The 24,294-nt window shown below is 35.0% G+C and overlaps 2 protein-coding genes across 7 annotated transcripts in view; one reads left to right on the forward strand and one right to left on the reverse strand.

Moving 5' to 3' along the window:
• The window catches only part of LOC127846695 (NLR family CARD domain-containing protein 4-like), a 755,110-nt gene that overhangs the window by 270,672 nt on the left and 460,144 nt on the right, over positions 1 to 24,294 (forward strand). The gene's annotated exons all lie outside the window — the stretch shown is intronic.
• LOC127846697 (stimulated by retinoic acid gene 6 protein-like) lies at positions 1,083 to 23,672 on the reverse strand. Of its 4 annotated transcripts, none has more exons than XM_052378181.1 (17): positions 23,298 to 23,664; positions 22,982 to 23,124; positions 18,068 to 18,146; positions 15,531 to 15,619; positions 14,664 to 14,794; positions 12,806 to 12,926; positions 11,711 to 11,762; positions 11,258 to 11,398; positions 10,026 to 10,156; positions 9,437 to 9,536; positions 8,111 to 8,252; positions 6,625 to 6,782; positions 6,255 to 6,303; positions 5,581 to 5,698; positions 4,904 to 5,035; positions 4,298 to 4,461; positions 1,083 to 1,663 (listed from the first exon to the last, which is right to left on the reverse strand). In XM_052378181.1, exons 2-17 carry the CDS (start codon positions 23,026 to 23,028, stop codon positions 1,248 to 1,250), a joined length of 2,070 nt encoding a protein of 689 aa, XP_052234141.1. In that variant the 5' UTR covers positions 23,029 to 23,124; positions 23,298 to 23,664; the 3' UTR covers positions 1,083 to 1,247. The 4 variants fall into 4 exon arrangements, 3 of the variants coding, with proteins under 3 accessions (XP_052234141.1, XP_052234142.1, XP_052234143.1); XM_052378182.1 differs by having other exon boundaries at positions 23,514 to 23,645; XR_008033619.1 differs by having other exon boundaries at positions 1,519 to 1,663; positions 5,568 to 5,698; positions 23,298 to 23,672.

A 24,294-nucleotide genomic window follows, 5' to 3' on the forward strand; every position in this document is an offset into this window, starting at 1 on the left:
TATGATCTTTTTTTATTTAATAACTATTCTTAACAAACTGGTATCTTCTCTAAATAGTATTTCGAAAAAAAAACCCAGCTCGGACGCCATGAAGGATGTTTAAAGAAAAATAGTTATATTCCGGAAACTTTCGAAAAGTAACAAGTCAAAAGAAACTTGCACTATAACAAGACATTATTTTCGTTCTAAAAGTAATGACGATCCACACGGTTTAAACATGCTAGCCACATTTGTCAGAAAAACAGTAATATTCACTTCAGCAAAGTGTTCTTGTGAGCTGAAAAACATTTAGAGGCGGGCAGTTACCCTAAAATGACTGTAGTGAAAACGTGGTAACGATCGTGAGGTCATGTTTTTTGTTTAATCTTCATGAAACTCTGCCAGAATATTTTTTCCAATGATATCTCAGCTAATTTGAAATATTTCAGGATCGTTAACACAAATGGCCGCCTTATGGTGGAGCATATTCCTGAAATGGCTGAGGTGAAACTTTATGACCGATCAAGCCGATTGGTTTGTCAAATTTCATTAAATTCGGTCATAACAAACGTTCTTATTATATCTCAACAGAGTTCGAAATTTGTTCCAAAAAGATGAAAAACATGGCCTCAGTAGGCCTAGTAATTGTTCTTATATTGCTAAAGTGAAAGCTAATTATCTCTCTCGTAGTCATATTTTAATACAAAGAAGTTAAACTACAGCTGCTGAAGCAGTCTTGCATTCTTATTATATAGAAGAAAAAAGTTAAATGCCCGAAGCGTTCGAGTAGACTCGAAATATACCAATATTTACCAATTAAGTACCAATATCAAAGTATTGGTACTTAATATGCAATATGGAAAGCTTTAGACATTTTTACGGTATCAGAGTATTGGTACTTAATATGCAATATGGAAAGCTTTAGACATTTTTACGGTATCAGAGTATTGGTACTTAATATGCAATATGGAAAGCTTTAGACAGTTTTACGGTATCAGAGTATTGGTATTAAATATGCAATATGGAAATCTTAAGACATTTTACCGTATCAAAGTATTGGTACTAAATCTGCAATATGGAAAGCTTAAAAAAACAATGCTCAATTCATTTTATTGTTATGAGTTTAATGTATTAATATATAATTTATATAAATTTAGAATATATAAACATATACAATTAAGCAAATAACAAATTAACTGTATGCACTGGCACTTAACAGTTTATCGTTTTACAAAACTATGACCTCCCTCCCCACAAAACAACATCAACTAAACTAGCACTGATTTATCGTTATGATCCATGTGCATGGCAGTTTGATCATGATGAGCAACGCCAGTGTTTGGCAGGTCATTATTAGATACGTCAATGCTATCCTGGTCAGAAAGATCAGTGATGTCAATGTCCTCTAGCGTGTCATAGTCTGCTTCAATCTGTTTTGCTCTCACAGATGAATTCCTCACCATAGTGTACGCTTTCAACCAACGACGTCTCGGCCTTCCTAACGCAGTCCAAGAGCTGGAATAAGTGACGTCTGTTGAAACGTCATCAACGGTTCCGTATGTGTTAAGGCGAGCCTGGTTCCGGTCGTGTGGCATACCATCAATCAGAATGTCACAAAATACCAACAAGACCGGGTGTCGATGGCACTCTTCGAAGTGGAGGAAACTAACGTAGTTCATATAACCTAACGAACAAAAAAAAAACGACTTTATGAATTATAACAAACAACAGTATTTAGAGAATATTGTATTTTCGTGTCAGATTCTCGCCTTTGTTAATAAACACCCTACCGGTAATTATTCGTTAACAACGTAACAACTATTAAGCTACATCACAAACATTGGTACGCAACATCAAAACTATCCGTAAACTACGTCACCACTATTCGTGAATTACAGCACAACTGTTCGTAAGCAACAGTACAACTAAATGCAAACTACAGTATAACTAAACGAAGGCTACAACACATCTTAACGCAGACTATATAACAACTAATTGAAGACTACAGTATAGCTAAGCGTAGGCTACAACGCAACTAAACGTAGGCTACAACATAACTAAACGATGGCTACAGTAAAAACTAGAGCCTTGACACAGACGTGACGAATACCCCCACATGCCGCATTGACATAGAATATTTTGCATGTTGTCTTCACAAAAAACAGCGGACACCATGCTCAATGTTTAAAACGCACTAATTGACCCCGTGACCTAGTTTTTGACCCGGCATGGCCCATGTTCAAACTTGACCTACACATCATATAGATACAACTTCTGACCAAGCATGGTGAACATCGGATAAAAACTACTTGAATTAAAGAGCGGGCACCACGCTGAATGTGTATAACGTACTAAGCGACCCCCTTGACCTAGTTTTTGATCTGGCATGACCCATGTTCAAACTTGGCCTTAAGGTCATCTTGATAAAACTTCTGACCAACTTTGGTGATGATCGGATGAAAACTACTTGAATTAGAGAGCGGACACCATGCTGAATGTTAAAAAACGTACTAAGTGACCCCGTGACCTAGTTTTGGCCCAGCATGGTCCATGTTCAAACTTGGCGTAGAGATCATTTAGATACAACTTCTGACCAAGTTTGGTGAAGATATTGGATAAAATCTACTTGAATTAGAGATCGGACACAATGCTGAATGTTTAAAACGCACTAAGTGACTCAATTACCTAGTTTTTCACCCGGCATGAACCATATTCAAACTCGGCCTAGACATCACCTAGATACAACTTCTGACCAAGTTTGGTGAAGAATGGATAAAAACTACTTGAATTAGATAGCGGACATCATGCTCGATGTTTAAAACGCACTAAGTGTCTCCGTGACCTAGTTTTTGACCTGCCATGACCCATGTTTGAACTTGGCTTAGACATCATCTAGATACAACTTCTGACCAAGTTTGGTAAAGCTCGGATAAAAACAACTTGAATTAGAGAGCTGACACCATGCTCAATGTTTAAAACGCACTAAGTGACCCCGTGACCTAGTTTTTGACCCGGCATGAACCATATTCGAACTTGACCTAGACATTATCTAGAAACAACATCTGACCAAGTTTGGTGAAGATCGGATGAAAACAACAGCTCAATCCTATATACCCCCTTAACTTCGTTTGTGGGGGTATGAAAACGAAGGCTACAGCTCAACTAAACGAAGGCTAAAGTACAACTAAACGTAGCATAAAGTACAACTAAATGAAGGCTACAATACAACTAAAACAAGGCTACAGTACATCTAAACGTAGCGTAAAGGACAACAAAACAAGGACTACAAAACAACTAAACAAAGGCTACAGAACAACTAAACGAAGGCTCCAGTAAAAATAAGCGAAGGCTACAGCACAACTGAAGGTAGGCAACATAACATCTAAACGTAGGCTACAGCACAATTAAACGTAGGCTACAGCACACTTAAACGTAGGCTACAGTACAAGTAAACGAAGACAGCAGTACAACTAAACGAATGCAACAGTACAACTATACGATGGTTCCACTATAAATAAACGACAACTTTTAAATACAAAAAACAACTTAACGAATACCTAAGTACAACTCAGGCTTCAGCACAACTAAACGAAGACTACAATATAACGAAACGAATGCTACAGTACAAACAAACGAAGTTTGAAGTTACAGTACAACTGAAGGGAGACTAAAGTACAAATGAACGAAGGCTACAGCAAAAAAACTAAACAAAGTCTCCAGCACAATTACACATAAGCTACATAACAACTAAACGAAGGCTACAGCAAAACTAAACAAAGGCTACAGTACAACTAAACGAAGGCTACAGCACTACTTAGCGTTAGGTACAGCACAGTTATTCGTAAGCTAAACCACAACTTTTCTATTCGTTGGCTAAAACACAATCATTCTTATGATAAAAATTTGGACATTTTCATTCGGAAGTGATATACAATGCTAAGAATAAAACATAATATTCACCTGAACAATTGTAATTTTTAGGATAAATCTACATGATTTACATGGTAGACGGATGAGCTTTACATTATTCATAGATTTCACCTAATGACCAGGTAGGTTTAAAGAGCAACATGTCATCGTATAGATCATTTCTACAAATGCATTTAAATATCATTTGAAATACCCCAAACAAGTTTCTTACCTTTACCCCAGGTAATTGTTATTGTATTAACAGAATAAGAACATTAATATAATTATTATCAACACTTGTATATTTTACATTTCGTTAAAGCTATGCGTAAGCTACATAACAACAATACGTAATATACAGTACAACTATTCGTAAGTTACAGCACAAATATTCCCAATCTACAGCGACCTTTATCCCATGTTTCGAAGCCATTTACGAGACCACACTTGTCCAGCCTGGAGAGGTACATGATGCCCAGGATCATGCCCTTAATAATGGTGAGAAGACAGCCGAACAGGCCGAGCACGATGTAGAAGAAGAACGTGAAATAAGTGACATTGTGGAATATCTTCCTGAAAATATAACCGAATACAGACGTATAGTTCGAGGACGATGTAGAAGAAGAACGTGACATTAGTGACATTGTGGAATATTTCCCTGCAAATATAACCCAGGGATAACAAATAAGTGTTCGCAAATTCGCACGGGTGAATAGATTGGAGTTGGGGCTAGTCAATGTCAAAGACAGGGTAACATTTTTAAGCTGGTAAAAAATTCACGCAATTTATCATAAATACCTCTGTATTTTAAAGTAGCTAAAGCTAACACAATTAAAAATCTACGATTTGGGCCAATCAAAGCAAGTATATACCTATGTCATTTTCCTGGAATACGCTATAGGTTTTGATACTGGGCAACCAACGGTAAGAACTAACTTTCTATAACTGTAACCGGTGAATATTATAACAGAATAAGACCATCAATATTCCAATACCGATATACAAATAAACCTACCTGTTGTCCAAAGCCAAAATAACGGACGTGTCTTGTTTTCCTTGCGAATCCACCGATATCCGGGTCTGAAGAAGTCCACGACAGAATAACTTTTGTAGCAACGTAAAGGCGTAGAAAATAAGAACTCCTGATCTACAAGAACAACAGATATTATTATCAAACGTAAAGGCGTAGAAAATAAGAACTCCTGATCTACAAGAACAACAGATATTATTATCAAACTATGAGTAGCTCAACCTTTTCCAGAACAGCTTTTATATGCAATTTGCTGAATATATTAATACCAAACTTTGGTCTTTATTAATAAAAATGAAATACAACATAAATACTCAATTAAAAGACAAAAATGATGGCAACTTGATGTGTTATGTAGATCAGTTGTCCTTCCGAACAATTTTAAAATACAAGTCTCATTCTGAGAAAACTTTACTAATAGCATGTGCGCAAAGATCCAGATTAGCCTATGCAGTCCGCCAAATAATCAGGGAAGACACTTTCCGTAAATATGCAATGTGTTCTTTAAAAGGAAGCCTCTTCTTCGCGAAAATCCAATCTATGCGAAAATTGTTGTTCGCGATTAGCTAGTACGGAGGCGCTAGCTAATCTGAACCGACAATAAACGCACATGTATGCATTAATCCCATTTGTTCCAGAAGGGGCTCACATGCACGACGTACAGAAGGTTCCACATGTACTTCAGGACATCTCGAGAGATTAGTCCGAACACAGGCAGCACGATAAGGTAGGCGAGTGCAAAGAACGTCAAAAGAAGAACAGCCCACACAATGATGTATCCTGAAAACAAAACAGACATGTTCCACTAGCCTGCCAACAACACGCGCACAGAAAAAGGGGCAGACAGCTGCGGCAGGAAGCAGATCGGCCTGTATATTTGCAATATGCGGCAGAGAAGGTTTCCACAACGACAGTGAACGCTGCACAAGCAACAAGCAACCAGACGTTGAATAAACAACAGTGACATACTCAAGGGACGCAAGTCAATTGTCTCTCGAGACTTACAAACGCAAACAATATATATATATAGTGAACACTGAGGGATATTCTTGTGTTGATATTTCAAAACTTATGATCGCAAACTTATAAATAATGTTTGCGTCTTCTTTGACAAAGAATATCCTAACATATATTACAATGAACCATACTATGTTATAACGTTCTTATAACTTATTTCATTCCGCCACGTACATTATGATTACATTAATAACCGTATTACCGATGTGTGAAAGAATCTTAATGCAACTTCATCAGTTTATGTTATATGTGAATATATATTTAGAATATATTGGACAATTATTTGATTAAGATTTGAGTATTGAACGTGCCCACTTACCCCATAGTATATACGCTATTTGTGAACCTGCATAGGCCATGCTGTCAGACTAATGAAAAATAAATATAAACACATTTAGCCAGTGGTGTAAATCAAACTGTTTGTCTGATTTTCGGAATTATAAATTAAGCAGCTGACACTCAATGGTTTTAAATCGTTCGTTTTGATGTACCATTTACAATATTTAAATAACGTTATCGGTATATTTAAAGAAGTGTATACTTTTGTTTGCCAATTGTTGGGTTTGCCTGGCAAAGTACATAGGTATGTACTTAATATGAGCAAAGAGCTTATTGTCTATAAAGGGCGAGGAGTGAGATAATTTAATCAGTAATGTTTCACACACATGCGAAAACTTCTGCAAACTTACCAACACAAACACAGCGTTTCTGTCGTCGCGGTCAAAGGGCAAATGGTTGAATATGCCTTTAAACATCAGCTTGATATTGTGGCGGTAGTTGGTGAGAATTTGGAAGATTGAAAACAGGGTCAACAGGGACGACAGTATAAAAGACAACAAGGCCGACACTGAAATTAAGATCAAAAGAAATATGCTTAGAAATGTACATGAATCTATAAGAAGCAATGTTTCCCAACATAAGTTGTTTAATATTTGCTAATTTTGGCTCCTTAATAATTGAAACGAGTTAAGGTACTGGATAGTGGATTTTTTTTTAATGTTTAGTGCCAGTTTTTTTTCCTTCTTTGTGACCCGCCGAAAATCGGCCCTTTCCCCTCCGATGTTTTGTTCTCCTCCGCTGGTAAAGTTTCCCCTAGATTTCATTTTCCCCTCGAATTTTTTTTTAACATTTAAATATATAAGTTAACCTGATCCAGTGTAGAAAATAGAACAATATTGCATAATTAAATTTTCTGTTTCCTTGAATTTGTTTTAAAAACAGTAAAATATGCTTAATTGATTATTTAAGACTGTCCTTATTTCCCCCCAAAATCAGGCGTTTCGTGTGATTTTTTCTTCCAAAATCCGGCGTTTCGCGTGATTTATTTCCTATCAAAAAAGGCCAGGCCCTTTCCCCAAAATCAGATACAAACACCTGAGTGCGAAGTTATACAAGTATTTATTGGAAATAATATACTTAACTACTTACGCATTTAGACCCACAATTAGTTCAAATCACAACACTTCGATACCAATTAGTCGAACATGAGAACACAATGTTTTCATTACATTTTACCAAAATATAGAAATAAGTGAAGACGTTATAAAACGCTTTCAAATATAGAAAAGAATCATCAAGCCAATTATTTGACATAACTAACCATATTATGCTTGAAATTGTCGACATACGTGAACTTTTGTGTTTAACATTACATCTAGTGCATCGTGTTACATCTTTTCAGCTACAATAAATATGTAACACATATCAAAACAGGTAGCCTGTAACTGCAACATTCTGAGAATTTTCTGCACTTTGATTTAGTAAATACTTATAACTTAAGTTATATGGGTTGTGAGTTGTGGCGTTTACTTACCGTTGACCTATTTACCATAAGTCTAAGGTTTATTTACCATTGGCAAATCTACCATAATTGTTGGTTTACCATTGGGCCGTCCTGAAATACCGTTGACCGTATCGTTAACCGAATTGACCACCATTGTTGGTTTATCGTCGACCGTATGGACTTATAATTGACCGTGTTGACCTCCCATTGACCTTATTGACCATAAGTCTTACGTTGGATTACCATTGACATATCTACCATAATTGTTGGTTTACCGTTGGACCGTCTTGGAAAACCGTTGACCATATGTACCAATCGTTTACCGTATTCACTTTCATTGTTGGTTTACCGTCGCCGGCCATCTTCACCTACCGTTTACCGTATTGACCTACCGTTGACCGTATTGACCATAAGTCTGAGGAACGAATAACCGCTGTCGTCGACGGTACTGTTGCTTTCGGCCGTCGTGTTTGGGTACAGGAACTTCACCAACTTCTCAAGCTGGTAGGATCCCAGTAAGATTATAATACCGAACTGAAACAAGAGGGTAAATATTAGTTAACCCTTTACCACTCACATACGCATTTTGACCTTTAAGCATCAAAATAAATTGAACACCTTTCTTACTAGATTCTAGTTTTAAGAGAATTGATTTTCAATCCTAAAATACTGATAAGCAGCAAACAGCACACAATCTGAACAAACGAGGAGCAACTCGCAGGCTGTTCTGGTTTTATGGTGGTTGCATACAGCCATTTTCACTATGGTACTGAATTGGGAATTGGTAAAATGAGCTTTGCCCGAAAGTACCACAAAAATGTGTTTGTTTTTATTCCACCGTGACATTCGTTTTAATCAGAAAACTAATATTGTATTTACCATTGCTGATCTGAATGCTGTTGTCCGCATATATAGGAAAGCTACTATTGCATGAGCGTATTGAAAAAGCTACCAACATGAAGGTAATGGTAATGTTTAATAAGCCTTAATATACTTGCTAAAAAACTATTGAATGATGGGATTCTGTTTCAGTTTATATCATGTGTACATTGGACACACGAAAGGAAAGGTACTCTTGCAGCTGTACAAGCAATAAAATACTACCATGTTTAATACATCCAATTAAAAAAATATTTTTTCAGAGACTTTTGTTACATGTACTGACAGGAAAGTATATTTTGCATCTCATTAAAAACCAAGAAAATTTGACTTCGTGACTCTTTGTTAATACAGCCTTAAACACTGCCAGAAGTCATTTGTTTTATTAACTTAATTTAATTAAAAAACAAACAAACACACATTTGTGTTATATGAACATTATGGGAGGATAAATTGAGATTATTGGAAATTGATCTTACACAACTTAAAACAGTATAACTAATAAAATATAAAGAAGTGAAACTCCAGCTGCTGGAGCAGTATTTAATTCTCATTATACACAATTGGTTGGTCCTTTATTTTAGGCAAGGCAAGTGACCAATTGCCCAAACAGCACAAAACAGCACAAAACAGCACCATACAAAACAGCATACATAACACATAAATGAATAAAGTTGGGGTCACCGCCTTGGAACGGTCAATGCGAAGCATTGGGGGTTTAAACCAGTTTTAGAGCGCTCAACCTCACACTTGGCCCAGCAATATTCATGATTCTTTTACGTGTAAATAAAATTTAATAAGCATGTTAAGCTTGACAGCCTTGTTACATTCTATCTTACCTGGTATGAACATATCAAGGCTACTGTGAAAATGCCAATGATCCTCGGCGAATATTTGAATGTCGGGTCATTTACGTAGATATACTGGCGCAAAAGTGCACTGAAAAAGAGTGCCGAAAATACACACGTTTAAGCACTACATTACATATTTTTAAGAAAAGGTATTTGGCTTTAAGTTTATAAGCCATTAATGCAATATAAGTTGACACTATATAGAAACATTATAAGTAAGTAAATCGTGGACACTATTGAAACAAGTACATCGTTGACACTATATCAATATTATAAGTAAGTACATAGTTGACACTGTATCAACATTATAAGTAAGTACATCGTTGACACTTTAACAACATTATAAGTAAGTAAATAGTTGAAACTATATCAGCATTATAAGTAAGTAAATCGTTGACACTATATCAACATAAAAAGTAAGTGAATCGTTTACACTATATCAAAATTATAAGTAAGTACATCGTTGACAACATAGCAATATTATATGGAAGTAAAACCATTACTAACATCATCAGTTATATGCAAACAGGTAAATATCACATCATTTTTTATTAATGTACCACATCTTGATGCCTACCGAATCTTTGTTTTCCAGTTTGGTTCGCCGTCCAAGGCGGCGTATGACATGTTCTGATATAACTTCTTGCCCGCCAACAGGTTTTTAACGTACTGGATGTTATATGGAGTGCCGTACTTTCGACGTTCAACCTTTAAATTGAAAAAAGGTTATATTTATGTTCACTGATTGTTAAGTTTAAACTTTCATAAGTGGTTATTGAATAAATATGCATGATAGGTCAGTCACGAGTGTGAAATTATACTTTTATATACATTCAATATTGTACTTAACTGAACACCATGCAATAATTATTAAATGTTTATAGTTCATAAATCATTAAATGCATTAGACCTTATGAGTGGAAAAAAATAATCAACATATGCCAAAACAAATTTATATTTTGCAAACATCACATGTATAAAATGACAGAAGTACATTTACAACCAAACACAATATATCGTCTTCTATTGAGGACCGCGTTTCTTTCCTGCTGGTAAAACTGTAGTTTCCATTTGTGTGGATTTGGCGTAACTTCATCTTTCTATTAATTTATATAAATTACTGTAAACCCAGTTATTATTTGCGTGGCATTAATTTTCGTCGATTTCACGGGTGGACTGATCCACGAATTAAACATAAACAGACCCCAAACTGACCAACGCTCATTCTGTTTTTCGAACATCATAAATCCAAGAAAGTTCTTGTCCACGAAAACAGTCATTAAACATTGTATGCGGACCAATACAAATAAATAATTCAACAGTAAGTCAATTCTCAAACTCCTCTCCCGCGTTAACGGCAACCACTTCATTCCAAAGCAAATCTTTCAAGATATGGAATAATTTCTAGTTAGTTTTTTATATTTTACGCATATCACCGTCATCTTCAACATAATTGAGCTTCTTGTATGTTGTGTCCATTTTAAAATGCAAGAAAACAACAACAAAATACTTTTAGTCATAAATATCAACCATTATTTTTAATGGGACGTCATGACGTGGTGATATTTGCGGCAGGAATATGGTACAAGCTGTGCTCGGAACCAATTTTCGATCGTAAATTTGTAAATGAAATAGTTAAATCGTAGATTTTTAAATTAAATAGGGCAATCGCAGATCTGTTTATATGATTGATAAATCGTAAATCTGTAAATGTGGTTGGTCAATCGTAAATCTGTTCATTTGAAAATGGAAAGCAGCACACTGAAAATGTAAATATCAACAAGCACAAATGTAAAATGAGGTTCTTACGCGTTCGATAAATGGTCCCGCTGATCGAGCTTTAATTGCCCGGATGCTGTTCCGTATCAGGACGTACAGGTACCGGAATGCAAGACCGATTGTACACACGAGCACCGGAAGTTGCTTCGCAATTTCTTGGCCCGTTAAACCCTAGAATGAAGGTTAATAAGGTAATTCCCTAACATGACAGAACATATCTTCAGTTGATGCAATATCTGGAATCTTGTCAAAACAGAGCAAGTTTTCAAAAGAGAACAAATAAAGAATTGATGGATATTTGATAAGCATGAAAAATATATTTTGTACTAATTATTTAGGTGTGTTTCTTTCCAGTCGCAAAGTGTCGTAATCAGCATTATTTATGCGCTTTCCCATACGTGTTGGCAAAACATACTGAAATTGTAAAACCACATATAATGAATAAAACAGTATGTGGGATAAACAAGTTTAAATGCTACATACGTTTTCTCCTCCGTTTGGACAGTTTATGACAAGCATAAAGTGAACGTATAACCTGAAACAGAGTGATATTATTTTATTAAACTATAGAGTGTTATATAGTAATACTAGTTAATGATACTGACATTCAAAAATAATAAGCAATAACAAGTATAAGTTTCAAATAATTTGTCTACAAATATTTTTCCGCGTTTCTCGCCCTTACATATTTATAGAACTACCCGTATTTGTATACATAGAACCGCAATTGATTCTCCAACAACCTTGTATTGATACAAGAGTTGCTATCGCTAATCTGGTAATATATAGAGCCGCGCTCTCGGACATCGGGGGTTAATGCTTAAGCGTAAAGTGACGTCCCGGATTAGCCTGTGCGGTCTATACAGGCTAAAAAGGGATGACACTGTCCGCCTTTACTGGAATTGCGCTAAGAAGGGACTTTCTTTAAACGAAAAATACCATATAAGTGAAAAATATAGTCCTTTCATTGGTCTGTGTTAACAACACAGGCTAATCTGCGACGACACTATTCGCACATGCATAACGCCCGGTTTTCTAGGGAGGCTAATAAAGGAGCGGATAAATGGGATCCTCTTGGTTGAAACCATCGACACATTCAGAAAATGACACATATAAATGTATGTAACCATGACTTGACATTTTACATATACACATTGTAGCGAAGTTCGTAAGAAATATATTTTAAAAAAAATGATTTTCATTTTAATTAATCATTTGTTTGTAAAACGTTTTAAAATATCTCAAATGCCTTTTCGCAGTCTATGAATTCGCTTATAATAGCCAACAAAAACCTTAATTATAACCGTACTGTGTATGGTCTTAAATATCAATCCCACATCGCTTTTTTTTCTTTATCAAATATAATTTCATTACAAAAATTGCTAGAACAGGAATAATATACCATTATTATAACGTATATTAATAGCTCTTCAATTAACAGTGAAATATTATAACTATCGAATATCATTATGAATATAATATTCAAATTATACAGACAGTTCTAAAGATCCATTTATTCTACTTTTTTTTTTAAAAAAACAACGTGTATTTGCATTAAAATGATTATACTTCACTGACCAGAATGTGCAATACCCCAGGCCCAATATGGAGCCCACAAACACCCAGCTGGTTGTTAGACAGGCGAACAGTGGGTAAAACAAAAACCCGATGACCAGTACGTACAGCATTATCAGCAAGGCTGAAATATCAAACGATTCATTATTGTAATTTTTATTTTCATCAAATAATTTCTTCATATACGGTACAATCATTATTATTCGCTGAAGATTAATTTTGGTTGATTCTGCGCATCGATAGATCCACGCATTTAACACAAACACCTAGCAAAATGACCATTTGGGTTTCTTCTGTGCAACGATAGATCCACGAATTTAAAACAAACACATAGGAAAATGACCATTTGGGTTGCTTCTTTGCATCGATAGATCCCTAAATTACACACAAACACATAGAAAAATGACCATTTCGGTTGATTCTGTGCATCGATAGATCCACGAATTTAAAATAAACACATAGGAAAATGACCATTTTGGTTGATTCTGTGCATCGATAGATCCACGAATTTAAAACAAACACATAGGAAAATGACCATTTTGGTTGATTCTGTGCATCGATAGATCCACGGATATAACACAAACACATAGGAAAATGACCATTTTGGTTGATTCTGTGCATCGATATATCCACGAATTAAACACAAACACATAGGAAAATGACCATTTTGGTTCATTCTGCGCATCGATAGATCCACGAATTAAACACAAACACATAGGAAAATGACCATTTTGGTTGATTCTGCGCATCGATAGATCCACGAATTAAACACAAACACATAGGAAAATGACCATTTTGGTTGATTCTGTGCATCGATAGATCCGCGAATTTAAAACAAACATGAAGGAAAATAACCATTTTGGTTGATCCTGCGCATCGATAGATTCACGAATTAAACACAAACACATAGGAAAATGACCATTTTGGTTCATTCTTTGCATCGATAGATCCACTAATTAAACACAAACACATAGGAAATTGACCATTTTGATTGATTATGTGCATCGATAGATCCACGAATTAAACAAAAACACATTGGAAAATGACCATTTTGGTTCATTCTTTGCATCGATAGATCCACGAATTAAACACAAACACATAGGAAAATGACCATTTTGGTAGATTCTGTGCATCGATAGATCCACGAATTTAAAACAAACACATAGAAAAATGACCATTTTGGTTGATTATGCGCATCGATAGATCCACGAATTCAACACAAACACATAGAAAAATGACCATTTTGGTTGATTCTGTGCATCGATATATCCACGAATTAAACACAAACACATAAAAAAATGACCATTTTTGTTGATTATATGCATCGATAAATCCACGAACTAAACAAACACATAGGAAAATGACCATTTTGGTTGATTGTGTGCGATAGATCCACAATTTTGACATAAACACATAGGAAAATGACCAACGCAATTTCCTCATCCTGCCGGGGAATATAAATGATTTGACAATATTTGCAGTCGACAATCGCCATTATCACATATTTATGTGTACAGGATATGATGTGACATAAATGAGGTTTTAGTGGCTTATTTACCAGGATCCTCCGGTATCTATGACTTAAACAAGTTGTCGATTTATTATTCTACCTAAATGACATTTTTATACGCACGAAAATATAAACACGTGCTAAGAGAAACATTTTCTGTTTATGAATAATAATGGATCAAAAGACAATAAATAACACGTCATTATGCATTTGTCTATGTCAGAATAAACGAATGGGTGTGACTGACTTTTCAAATAAATGTTTGATAATGACCAATTATTAAATAGGCCATTAGACAGCAGACATCGGAGAACCCCCTCAATAGGACTTGAGTATGGTTTAGATACGTACTTTGATACCAAGCTGGACCAGCGCTTAATAGTCCTCTGATGTTGAAGAGCACGTAACAATATCCAGCGATACTTCCAAATGACATCATGTATCCGAAATTGTCCGAACAATGGTCCAGCATGTTTATTGGACTGAAATGAGTATCCGAATTGTCCGAACAATGGTCTAGCATGTTTACTGGACTGAACTGAATATCCGAATTGTCCGAACAATAGTCAAGCATGTTTATTGTACTAAAATGAGTATCCAAAATTGTCCGAACAATAGTCCAGAATGTTTTTGGACTGAAATGAGTATCCGAAATTGTCCCAACAATAGTCCAGCGTGTTATTTGGACTAAACTGAAATACTCGAAATTGTCCGAACAATGGTCCAGCATGTTAACGTGACTGATCTGATTTACCGTAAAATTGTGCGAACAATTTCCAGCATGTTAATTGGTTGGACTGAGTATCCGAAATTGTCCGCACAATTCCAATGGCCTAGCATGTGTATTAGACTGAGCTGATATAATGTATAATCGTAATTGTACGCAGAACATTAATTTTCGTTGATTTCGTGGGTCTACCGATAAATTAATCTAATACAGACACATCGGGAAATGATCGACGAAATTTGCTTATTTAATACCTTACGTAAGAAATCAAAGAAAAGGTCAACGAAAAATTATATTTTTGTATGTGTAAAAACAAACACGAAACTTCATGCCGTCGAATTTAAATGATTTTAGGAAAATGGAAAAGAGACGAAATATATTTCACCATTTTTTTTATTATAAATGCAATGATTTTCATTCTATGTACATAAGTCTAATTTGAAAATAAATAGACAGAATATTCGAAGTAAACTTGATAGTTAATGTCTTACTAGATGACTGCTGGTCGGCGCCATAATGCCTTGCATCTCGTGTGTTCGGAGCGCTTCTCAAGAATACAGAGTATAGCAATGATCGCGCCCTGAAAATTAAATCATTTTTTCCCAAAATTCGAACAAAAATTTCCCCCAAAAGATTCCGAACAATTCCAATAAACTTTATAATTGGTTTATTGAGTTTATGTAGAGCAACTTAATTCCGTAGCACTTTATAATATAAATATGAAAACGCAGTTTAACATACACTTAAAAACCATTGGTAGTCAAACTTGTTGAGTTTCTCAAATATTTAGCTACTTTTCATATTGGTAATATTTGTAGTCCAACTTGTTGACGCTCTCAAATATTAACCTACTCTTTATATTGGTAATATTTGGAGCCCATATAAAAAGGATCTCTAAATTCTGTGCGCTTCTTATTAACCCATTTATGACTAGCGTCCTGAAAAAGGACATTGCAAACAGCGTAGACCCAGATGAGACGCCGCATAATGCGGCGTCTCATCAGGGTCTACACTGTTTGCTTAAACGAAATTATGTAAGAAATATTCTAAAAATAGAAATAAATATACCAGACATCCATAATTTTGGAAATAAATTGATCCAATTTTGAAGGATGGGAGAGTCCACTGGGCATAAATGGGTTAATTAATAAGACTCAAACAATTGGTATAGTGTTAATATTTATAAGCATATTGATTATGTTTCATTTTTCCCAGTTGCATGGTGTATCGCGCTTTTTTCCCATCCAAGAGGTACACGCTGTAAAATGTATTGCGAACAAAATCACTGCTCGTGTTTTTTCTTAAACAGTACTTAATCATCAACCAGTAGTTTAAACAGATTCTTGTTGCACTCACAATGCTCACATTTTAAGGTAATTTCTTAAAAACACGAATGTCACACTGCCAATGGGTTGAGTAATCACTAAATAATTAAGATAACTGCATTTATACTTTGTTAAGCTTCTCAATAAAAATAGACACGTATCGTCATCATCATCATAATCAACAACAACAACATAAACATCGTCATCCAAAGTACTATCATAACCACGACCACGTGCACAATTATCATCACAATCATCAACAACACCATCATATTCCTCAGCAGCATCACCACTATCATCGAGCCCATCAACAGCATCATCACCACCATATTCATCAAAATTACCATAGCATCGTCTTCATCGTTGGCAGCATCGACATATTAATTCTATGTTCGTATTAAACAGCATCAGCCGATTCACGATCATGTTCATGAACATTATATTATTAGGATCGTATCAAACAAGATCAACCGATTCATGATCATGTTTATGAACATTTTATTATTATGATTGATCGTATCAAAAAACATCAATCGATTTATGATCATGTTCATGAACATTTTAATATTCGATTCGTATCAAACAGCATCAACCAATCCATTATCATGTTAATGAACATTTTAATATAAGTGTGACCAGGTCGACTTTCTCCAGATTTGTTTAGTGTTTTATAATCCTTACCTATTATTTTAACATTGTATTTTGTTGATTGTGGTCACATGATCAATTCGGAGGGAACAGCTAGCAGGCATTTGTATTTTATGTACAAATCAAGTTCAAGTTCACTCTAGTGGTCAGTATTGGTTCTTGTGTTTGTATTATATTGTATAATAAATAATTATATAAAACAGAGAAAAAACTTCATTGTTTTTCAATATCTATATATATATATATATATATATATATATATATATATATATATATATAATACTGTATTGTATGTAATTGAAAACAGTTGCAATACATTGTTTTCTTTGTATTCGTTTGAGGTTTGAACATCTTTAATGTTCAAATCACATGATTTCGCGAATGTTCAGAATGGCAGCAAATTAATAAATTCACTTTTAAATAGCAACTTATACACTCAGTTAAAACACCATAATATCTGTTTGCATGCTCTAATTTACAGCACCAGTAGCTTGAAAGAAGCGATACTGAGTGTCAGTGAAGTGACAGAGAAAAGGACTCAATTCCATAAATTGGAAAGAATTGTATAAATTGTATAAATGTGTTTAATGAAATATTCTTATTCATTTTTTGTAAGGTTTTGTATGCTGCGTTTCTGTATTTATGATTATTGGTGTCACTGTTGTACCTGAATCTTATACGAGTCATATAAAACACATGTTAAGGCAACTAGAACAGAACTATTGTTTTATAGTTGAGTATTTTATTGTTTGATATATTTCAGATCCCGTCAGATTAACTCTGGAATAACTACCATATTTTGTATGATTGTAACTCATTATAGACTGACTGAAAGTCTAACATTATTAAAAGAAGTGAACTATTAAAAATCTTATTTATGATGTCCTGTTGATTGGGATACAATACACCCATAACCATGAGGGTTACATTAGGATAGTATTAATCAGCATCAACTGATTCATGATCATGTTCATGAACAAAATACACAACTGCAATGATGACATTGGTCGGGAAGTTTTGCTTGACAGAATAATATACGTTTACTGAATACTAACCGAAATGATCATCGCAATCAGCTGATACTTAATCAGTGGACCAGTCTCTTTCTCGCATGGCGAATTATTCGGCAATATCCTGCAATCGTATGCAAATAATCAAAACAATAATAATGATGATAATAATACTAATATTTATTATTATCCCCTGCCATAGGTGGAGGGATATTGTTTTGGCGTTGTCCGTCCTTCCATCCCTCTTTCCGTCCGACCGTCTTTCCGTCCGTCCGGAGCAATATCTTGGAAGTGCTTGGGCGGTTTTCATTGAAACTTGGTATGAGTATATATATATGGATAACAGGATAATGCACGCCAAATGGCATTGTACACCATCTGTTAATAATGGAGTTATGAATCTTTGTATCTTAAAAAAATGCTTTTTTGAGTGCCAAATATAACATTTTGTGTCCAGAAGCATATTGGCGGGGGATATCAATTCAACGAATTTGCTTGTTTTTATAAAAATTATAAAAATGATAATAATTATATTAATGATGATGATGGTGACGACAACGATGAGGTTGCTGATGGTGATGTTGTTGTTGACGTTGTTGATAATGATGATGATGATGATGATGATTGTGAAGATGATGATGGTGATGATGATGATGACGGCGACGGTAATTGTGGCCTAGGCGGTGTTAGTGGTGGTGGTGGTTGCGTTATGCAAGGTGGTACCGTTACCATACCTGGGATAGGCAGTATGGTAAATAACTTAAATTGACTTTTTCACAGACTTTGGCATGTATTGAAGTTTGTCATTAAATGCTTAAAAATTTGATAAAGGTAAACATTTGGACCAATAGCTCCAGTAAACAAGAGGGCCATGGGCCCAAAGGCGCTCACCTGAGACCCAAAGGAACTAAACTATTCTGGGAAGGTGGAGTTCAAAATAATAAAAGTACTTCATGAAACATAAATATTGTCATAAGGTTCACAAGAAGAAATTCGCTCGCCCCTGGAAACCATGCTCTTCAAAGCACCGGAGCCATTTTCAAAGTAAATCAAGATATTATAGGAACATATGTTCTCAGCATGTTTTATTAAGATTGAACGAAAAAGTGACTTATAGAGAGTTCACAATGTTTCACTATAGCAATAAAAAGAAATCTGCCACCCACTTCAGGCCCTTGCTTTTAAACAAACTGGAACTATTTTCAGACTCACCTTGCAATGATATTTCCAATTAAAACAACAATCAACCCTATTCAAAACACACATCTTTGATAATCACACCAAAACTACTGACCTGACATCCATAAACTGTGTGCCATAAAAATTTGTGTTCCATTCTTATCAGTCTGAAGGTCTTTGATGTGAGTTCCCAGCTGAGGCCTATTTCTAGGGACTAAGGGCCTTTAAGCTGCAAGCCTGTTACATCACATTAACAATTCATGCACAGTCGATAGATAATTAATAAGTTGCTGATAAGCAGGTGTATGAATGGGATCATTGGAGAAATAAGCGTGCATTCTTGACAAGCCATGCATTCATGATTGGAGGTCAAACACAATTCAAGTCATATACAGTTGTTTCTCCCCTACAGTTTAGAGTCAGGCCCGAAATTCCTGTGCTGGCCACTTGTCACACATATTGTTACATGTAATTTAATGACCGCAGACTAATGAAATAACCATTAGCCACGGCAGGTACCTCATTATATCTGACAGTTTTTTTTATTCAATATAATACATACAATGTATATGATCATACAACAAAGTATATAAGATATAAGATATTGTACAAAGCAATAAAGTTCAGACATGTTATACAAGATATGCTTCTTCTTTGGTTGTTTGTGATAGGTGTTTGTTTTTTTAAAGAGAAAAGAAAAGAACAACAGAAAAATAGTTGTGAAAAATGATGAGTTGTTTAAAGTGGGAAGAAAGCATACTGGATGTGTGTGTTTTGTTGTATATACACAATGATCTTATAAGATTGAAAAAAAAATATACAAAAATATTTTAGAAAGATAAACTAACATTAGAGTGAGATATATATAAGTGGACAAACATTATGAGAGTTTAATCCGATTCCATTTTTGTTCAAAGATTTGTACTGTGTCATTGCTGAGGACTATTTCTTTCTCAATTTGGATTTTTAGTTTAAGACTATGGACAAAACAATTAAAATTTGGTACTTGTTTTTTGTACTTCATGTTAAAGATAAAATATTTCATCAATATAAGAATAAAATTCACAATTTTATAACAGTCTATGAGTCTATTGATTTCAATGAGTAAATTCCGAAACTTACATTTAAGAAAGATAGTTTAAAGTTTAGTGCTGTTGTTCAAGAAAGATACTAATTGATTCCAAATAGGCTTGATGAGTTTGCACTCCCACAAAAGATGTTCTATAGTTTCGATGTTTTCACCGCATAAGTCACACAGATTTGAGTTAGATAATTTGCATTTAAAGATATATTTATTTGTAGCTATAATTCTATGGATGTATTTATATTGAAAATTTCTCAGTGTGCTTTCAATAGTTGCTTTATATGGCATGGTAAATATGTGTTTTCAATTAAGTTCATGTTCTCCGAATAGGGTATCTCTGACAGTTGCTTGATGCCTAACCCCTGGTTTACAGCCCTTTGCAGGGAACAGCAATTGCTATACAATGGTATCAATATAATTAAGAGTTCGGGATGAATGTGCATGAGTAAACTGTATGTAAATCTGCTATCTACATTCCAGCTATTTATATTAGGTCAACTGATGTTGAACACTGAAATAAATCAGTACTTATTGGGTGAAATTTAAAAAAAAACACGGTAGCTCCGCCCTTCACCGGTTTCTAGATTTTTTAAATTTCGCTTAATTAGTAACTTCTATCATATACAATGAAGCTAAAACACAAGTCTCTGCATATTCAAAGAATATTTTGGTAACTTCTGTTGAAATTTCAAAGAAATAGGCAAACAACGGACTGATATCCAGAATTATGATATTCAAAATTAATCAATGCTTAAAATAAACAAATAATTTACCATTATTTCTTTCTGAGAAGGATCTTGTGCAATATGGACCCCTCTTGAAAATCTGACAAAACGCCACACTAAGAATAAATTAATAACTTTGAATAAAACTTCAAATCAGTTGCTTAAAACTTAACAATATTCACAGTTAAATGAACGCAGTGTCTTTTTATCTGCAATCAAGGTATCAAGGAAACATATAGCCTGAGCTTATCAGCCCCATTACATGTGATTTATTGCTTTTCATTGACTGCCTGCTGGTAAGCTGACCACTGCATCAAATTAACATGTAATTGATACAAGATAGTGGGAAAGTAGATTCTACTCTCTCTCTCTCTCTGGGGCGTGACTTAGAACTGCCTAAGTATTTTTTTATAAAATCAATATTACTACTTAAAACTTTGAGAATACATGTATTTAATAAAGGGTTTTCAGATGGCAAAAATATGTTTTTTGCACTTCATCCCCAACCAATCATCAACATAATAATTCTGTTTTATTATGGCTATGTTTTTCAAATGTTCACTACTATTTTCAAACTCGTCCGAGATATCCACATAACCAATGTTTTGACCAAATTTCATGATGATTAGGAAACAAATGTGACTTCTAGAGTGTCCACAAGCTTTTTTACTATATAAATATAAGGAAAAAGACCCCCCCCCCCATGGCGGCCATGTTTTTTTACCGATCTAAACCATTTTAAAACTCAACCGTCGTATCCAGGAAACAAATGTTCTGACCAAATTTCAAGAATAAAGGACCAAAAATGTGACTTCTAGAGTGTTCACATGTTTTCACTATACATGTATACATATAGAGAAAACTCCCCCGCCCCCTGGCGGGCATGTTTTTTTTCACCGATCTGGACCATTTTCGAACTCATCCGAGAAATCAATGATACCAATGTTTTGACCAAGTTTCATGATGATTGGGCAAAAATTGTGACTTCTAGAGTGTTCACAAGGTTTCTCTATAGCCATAAGGAACACTGCCTCGACCCCTGGCGGCCATGTTTTTCAACGGACCGGAACAATTTTTTAACTCAACCAACATTTTAACTCATTAAGACAAACATTTTGGCAAAATTTACATGAAGATTGGACATCAAATGTGACTTCTACAGTGTTCACAAGGTTTTTCCTAGTGACCTATTTTTGACCCAGCATGACCCAGTTTCGAACTCAGTCGAGGTATCATCGGGACAAATGTTCTGAACAAGTTTCATGAAGATCAGACAAGAAAGGTGGCCTCTAGAATGTTCACAAGGCAAAATGTTGACGACGGACGCACGACGGACGACGGACAAAAGGCGATCCCAAAAGCGATCTAAAAATGCACTATGCACACAGTGAGTGGTGTATTTTTCGCATTAAACAAGCAAACCTCGTAATGTCACAAAATATAACGATAACACCAGAACTCTCAAATTATTCATTCGTTTCGCGTTGGTAACGCTCTATAACATTATTTTTTTAATCGTCAAAACATGCAAATAATGAACATTTTAGATCATGGTATATGATCAGTTATACTGTTCCTCCCAAAAATCATAACAACGACAATTTGCAAATTTAAAACATTTTTACCAAAACGTGAAAAAGTTCCTTTAAAATGGGTGATGTAAGTTGCAGCATAAGAACCGATAGTCTCAGTATTTATTTTGGAAGCAGACAGTTTCAAATACGTGTAATGTTTGTAGCAGTAGCATCGACGCTCGTCGGTGTTGGATAACGATTGATGTATTGCATTAGGTTGGTTGTTGTGAAGGCTGTAAACCAAGCTGATGGTGATGGTGTTATTATGTCCTTTTTTATCATTTTCGTTTGAACGCATAATGCGTAGTTTCGTGGAGAACTACTTAAAACAATGCCATTCAAGCTCATTGTACGATTGAACAAAATAGTATAACAGTTTAAAAAAAAAAAGACTTACTCTTTAAACCGCCGCCCATCGCTAGCTTGTAACGGGCTCTCGTCCATGTCGCTTTAACTATAATCAGCACTTCCTATATAGATCGGTTACTTCCAACTTTGTGGGGGTCGTTTCTCTCTATCTCTCTCTCCAACTTCGAATTGCTAAAGAACAGGCATATGTGTAAACCGCAAACGTTTGGTTAGTTCATAAAAACCGTTAAATCATTAGCATATCTCATTACATAAACCCGTTTACTGTTGCATATGTTCCGTAGGTGAAGTGCAAATGGATTTGTAAAAACGAAAAAATGTAAACACAGTTGAAATATACTTGCATTTTAGTTCACGTAGTAGTCGTAAAATATATTTCAAGACAACTGATACAATGACTCAGTGAGGTGTCGTTTATATTACATTCCACAGAGGAAAGTACCATAGTTAATATATAAGGTATATTTTATTTCAATAACACTTAAAGCGCGTTGAATTCCGCCTATGACCATTACAAATACTTTACAAATAATACTTCATAGTATCCCGTTTCAACTCACTTCAAATGTACAACTTAACTTGTCATTCAATTCAAAACTTAAAGCTCAACATCCTGTTTATGTTTCCTGAAACACGATGGACTACACTGATAAATTGGTCTATTGACAGTTGTAAACTTTGAAAACTGTATACACTCGCACGCATACTTGAATGTAGTGCAACGTTACACAACATATGCAATTCATCCCAGTACTGAAAAGAGATAACCTATGTGTGTACGATAGTAAGAAACTACTAGTCTTGTTCATGAATAAATGGACCTCGTTCTAGCAAAACGGGGCCTAATGCTTACGCGTAGAATGTCGTCTCAGATCAGCCTGTGCAGTACGCACAGGCTAATTAGAGACGACACTTTCTATTTTGTCTGGATTTCCGTATAGATGAGACTTCTTTTAAACAAAAAAGCGTGAAGTGTCGTCCTTAATTAGACTGCAAGGACTCACGGCCGTTAATCACGCGCGCCACCTCTTTATTTGAGATGCATTAATAAATGAGCCAATGCAACTTCCGAGGTGGCGCTCAGGCCCGGATGTTTTGAAATGTAATGGATAATTTTAAAGGGTGATTAAGTTTTATATGGGGGGTTTTTCAACATATTTCGCATTATTTTTTTTAATCGGGAATTGTAGTGCGATTCAGGGAAGATTAATTCATCCAGAAATGTACAGAAACATACATTCTCAGCACAATTAAAAACGTGAATACCTTTATAAGTTGAGGCATGGTGGAGTTTTAAAAAGCATTTCGATTAGTTTGTCCTCTGCTACGAGAAAATGTTCA

The sequence above is a fragment of the Dreissena polymorpha genome, chromosome 9 (genome assembly GCF_020536995.1).
Source record: "Dreissena polymorpha isolate Duluth1 chromosome 9, UMN_Dpol_1.0, whole genome shotgun sequence".
Classification (NCBI taxonomy): Eukaryota; Metazoa; Mollusca; class Bivalvia; order Myida; family Dreissenidae; genus Dreissena; species Dreissena polymorpha.

Excerpts from the sequence above, each read along its gene's own strand:
- LOC127846697 (XM_052378181.1), bottom strand. The coding sequence starts at position 23,028 with ATGGACGAGAGCCCGTTACAAGCTAGCGATGGGCGGCGGTTTAAAGA. Across the intron at positions 15,620-18,067 it reads TGATTGCGATGATCATTTCG|GGCGCGATCATTGCTATACT; the intron begins GTTAGTATTCAG and ends TTTAATTTTCAG. Across the intron at positions 6,304-6,624 it reads GAAACGCTGTGTTTGTGTTG|TCTGACAGCATGGCCTATGC; the intron begins GTAAGTTTGCAG and ends ATTTTTCATTAG.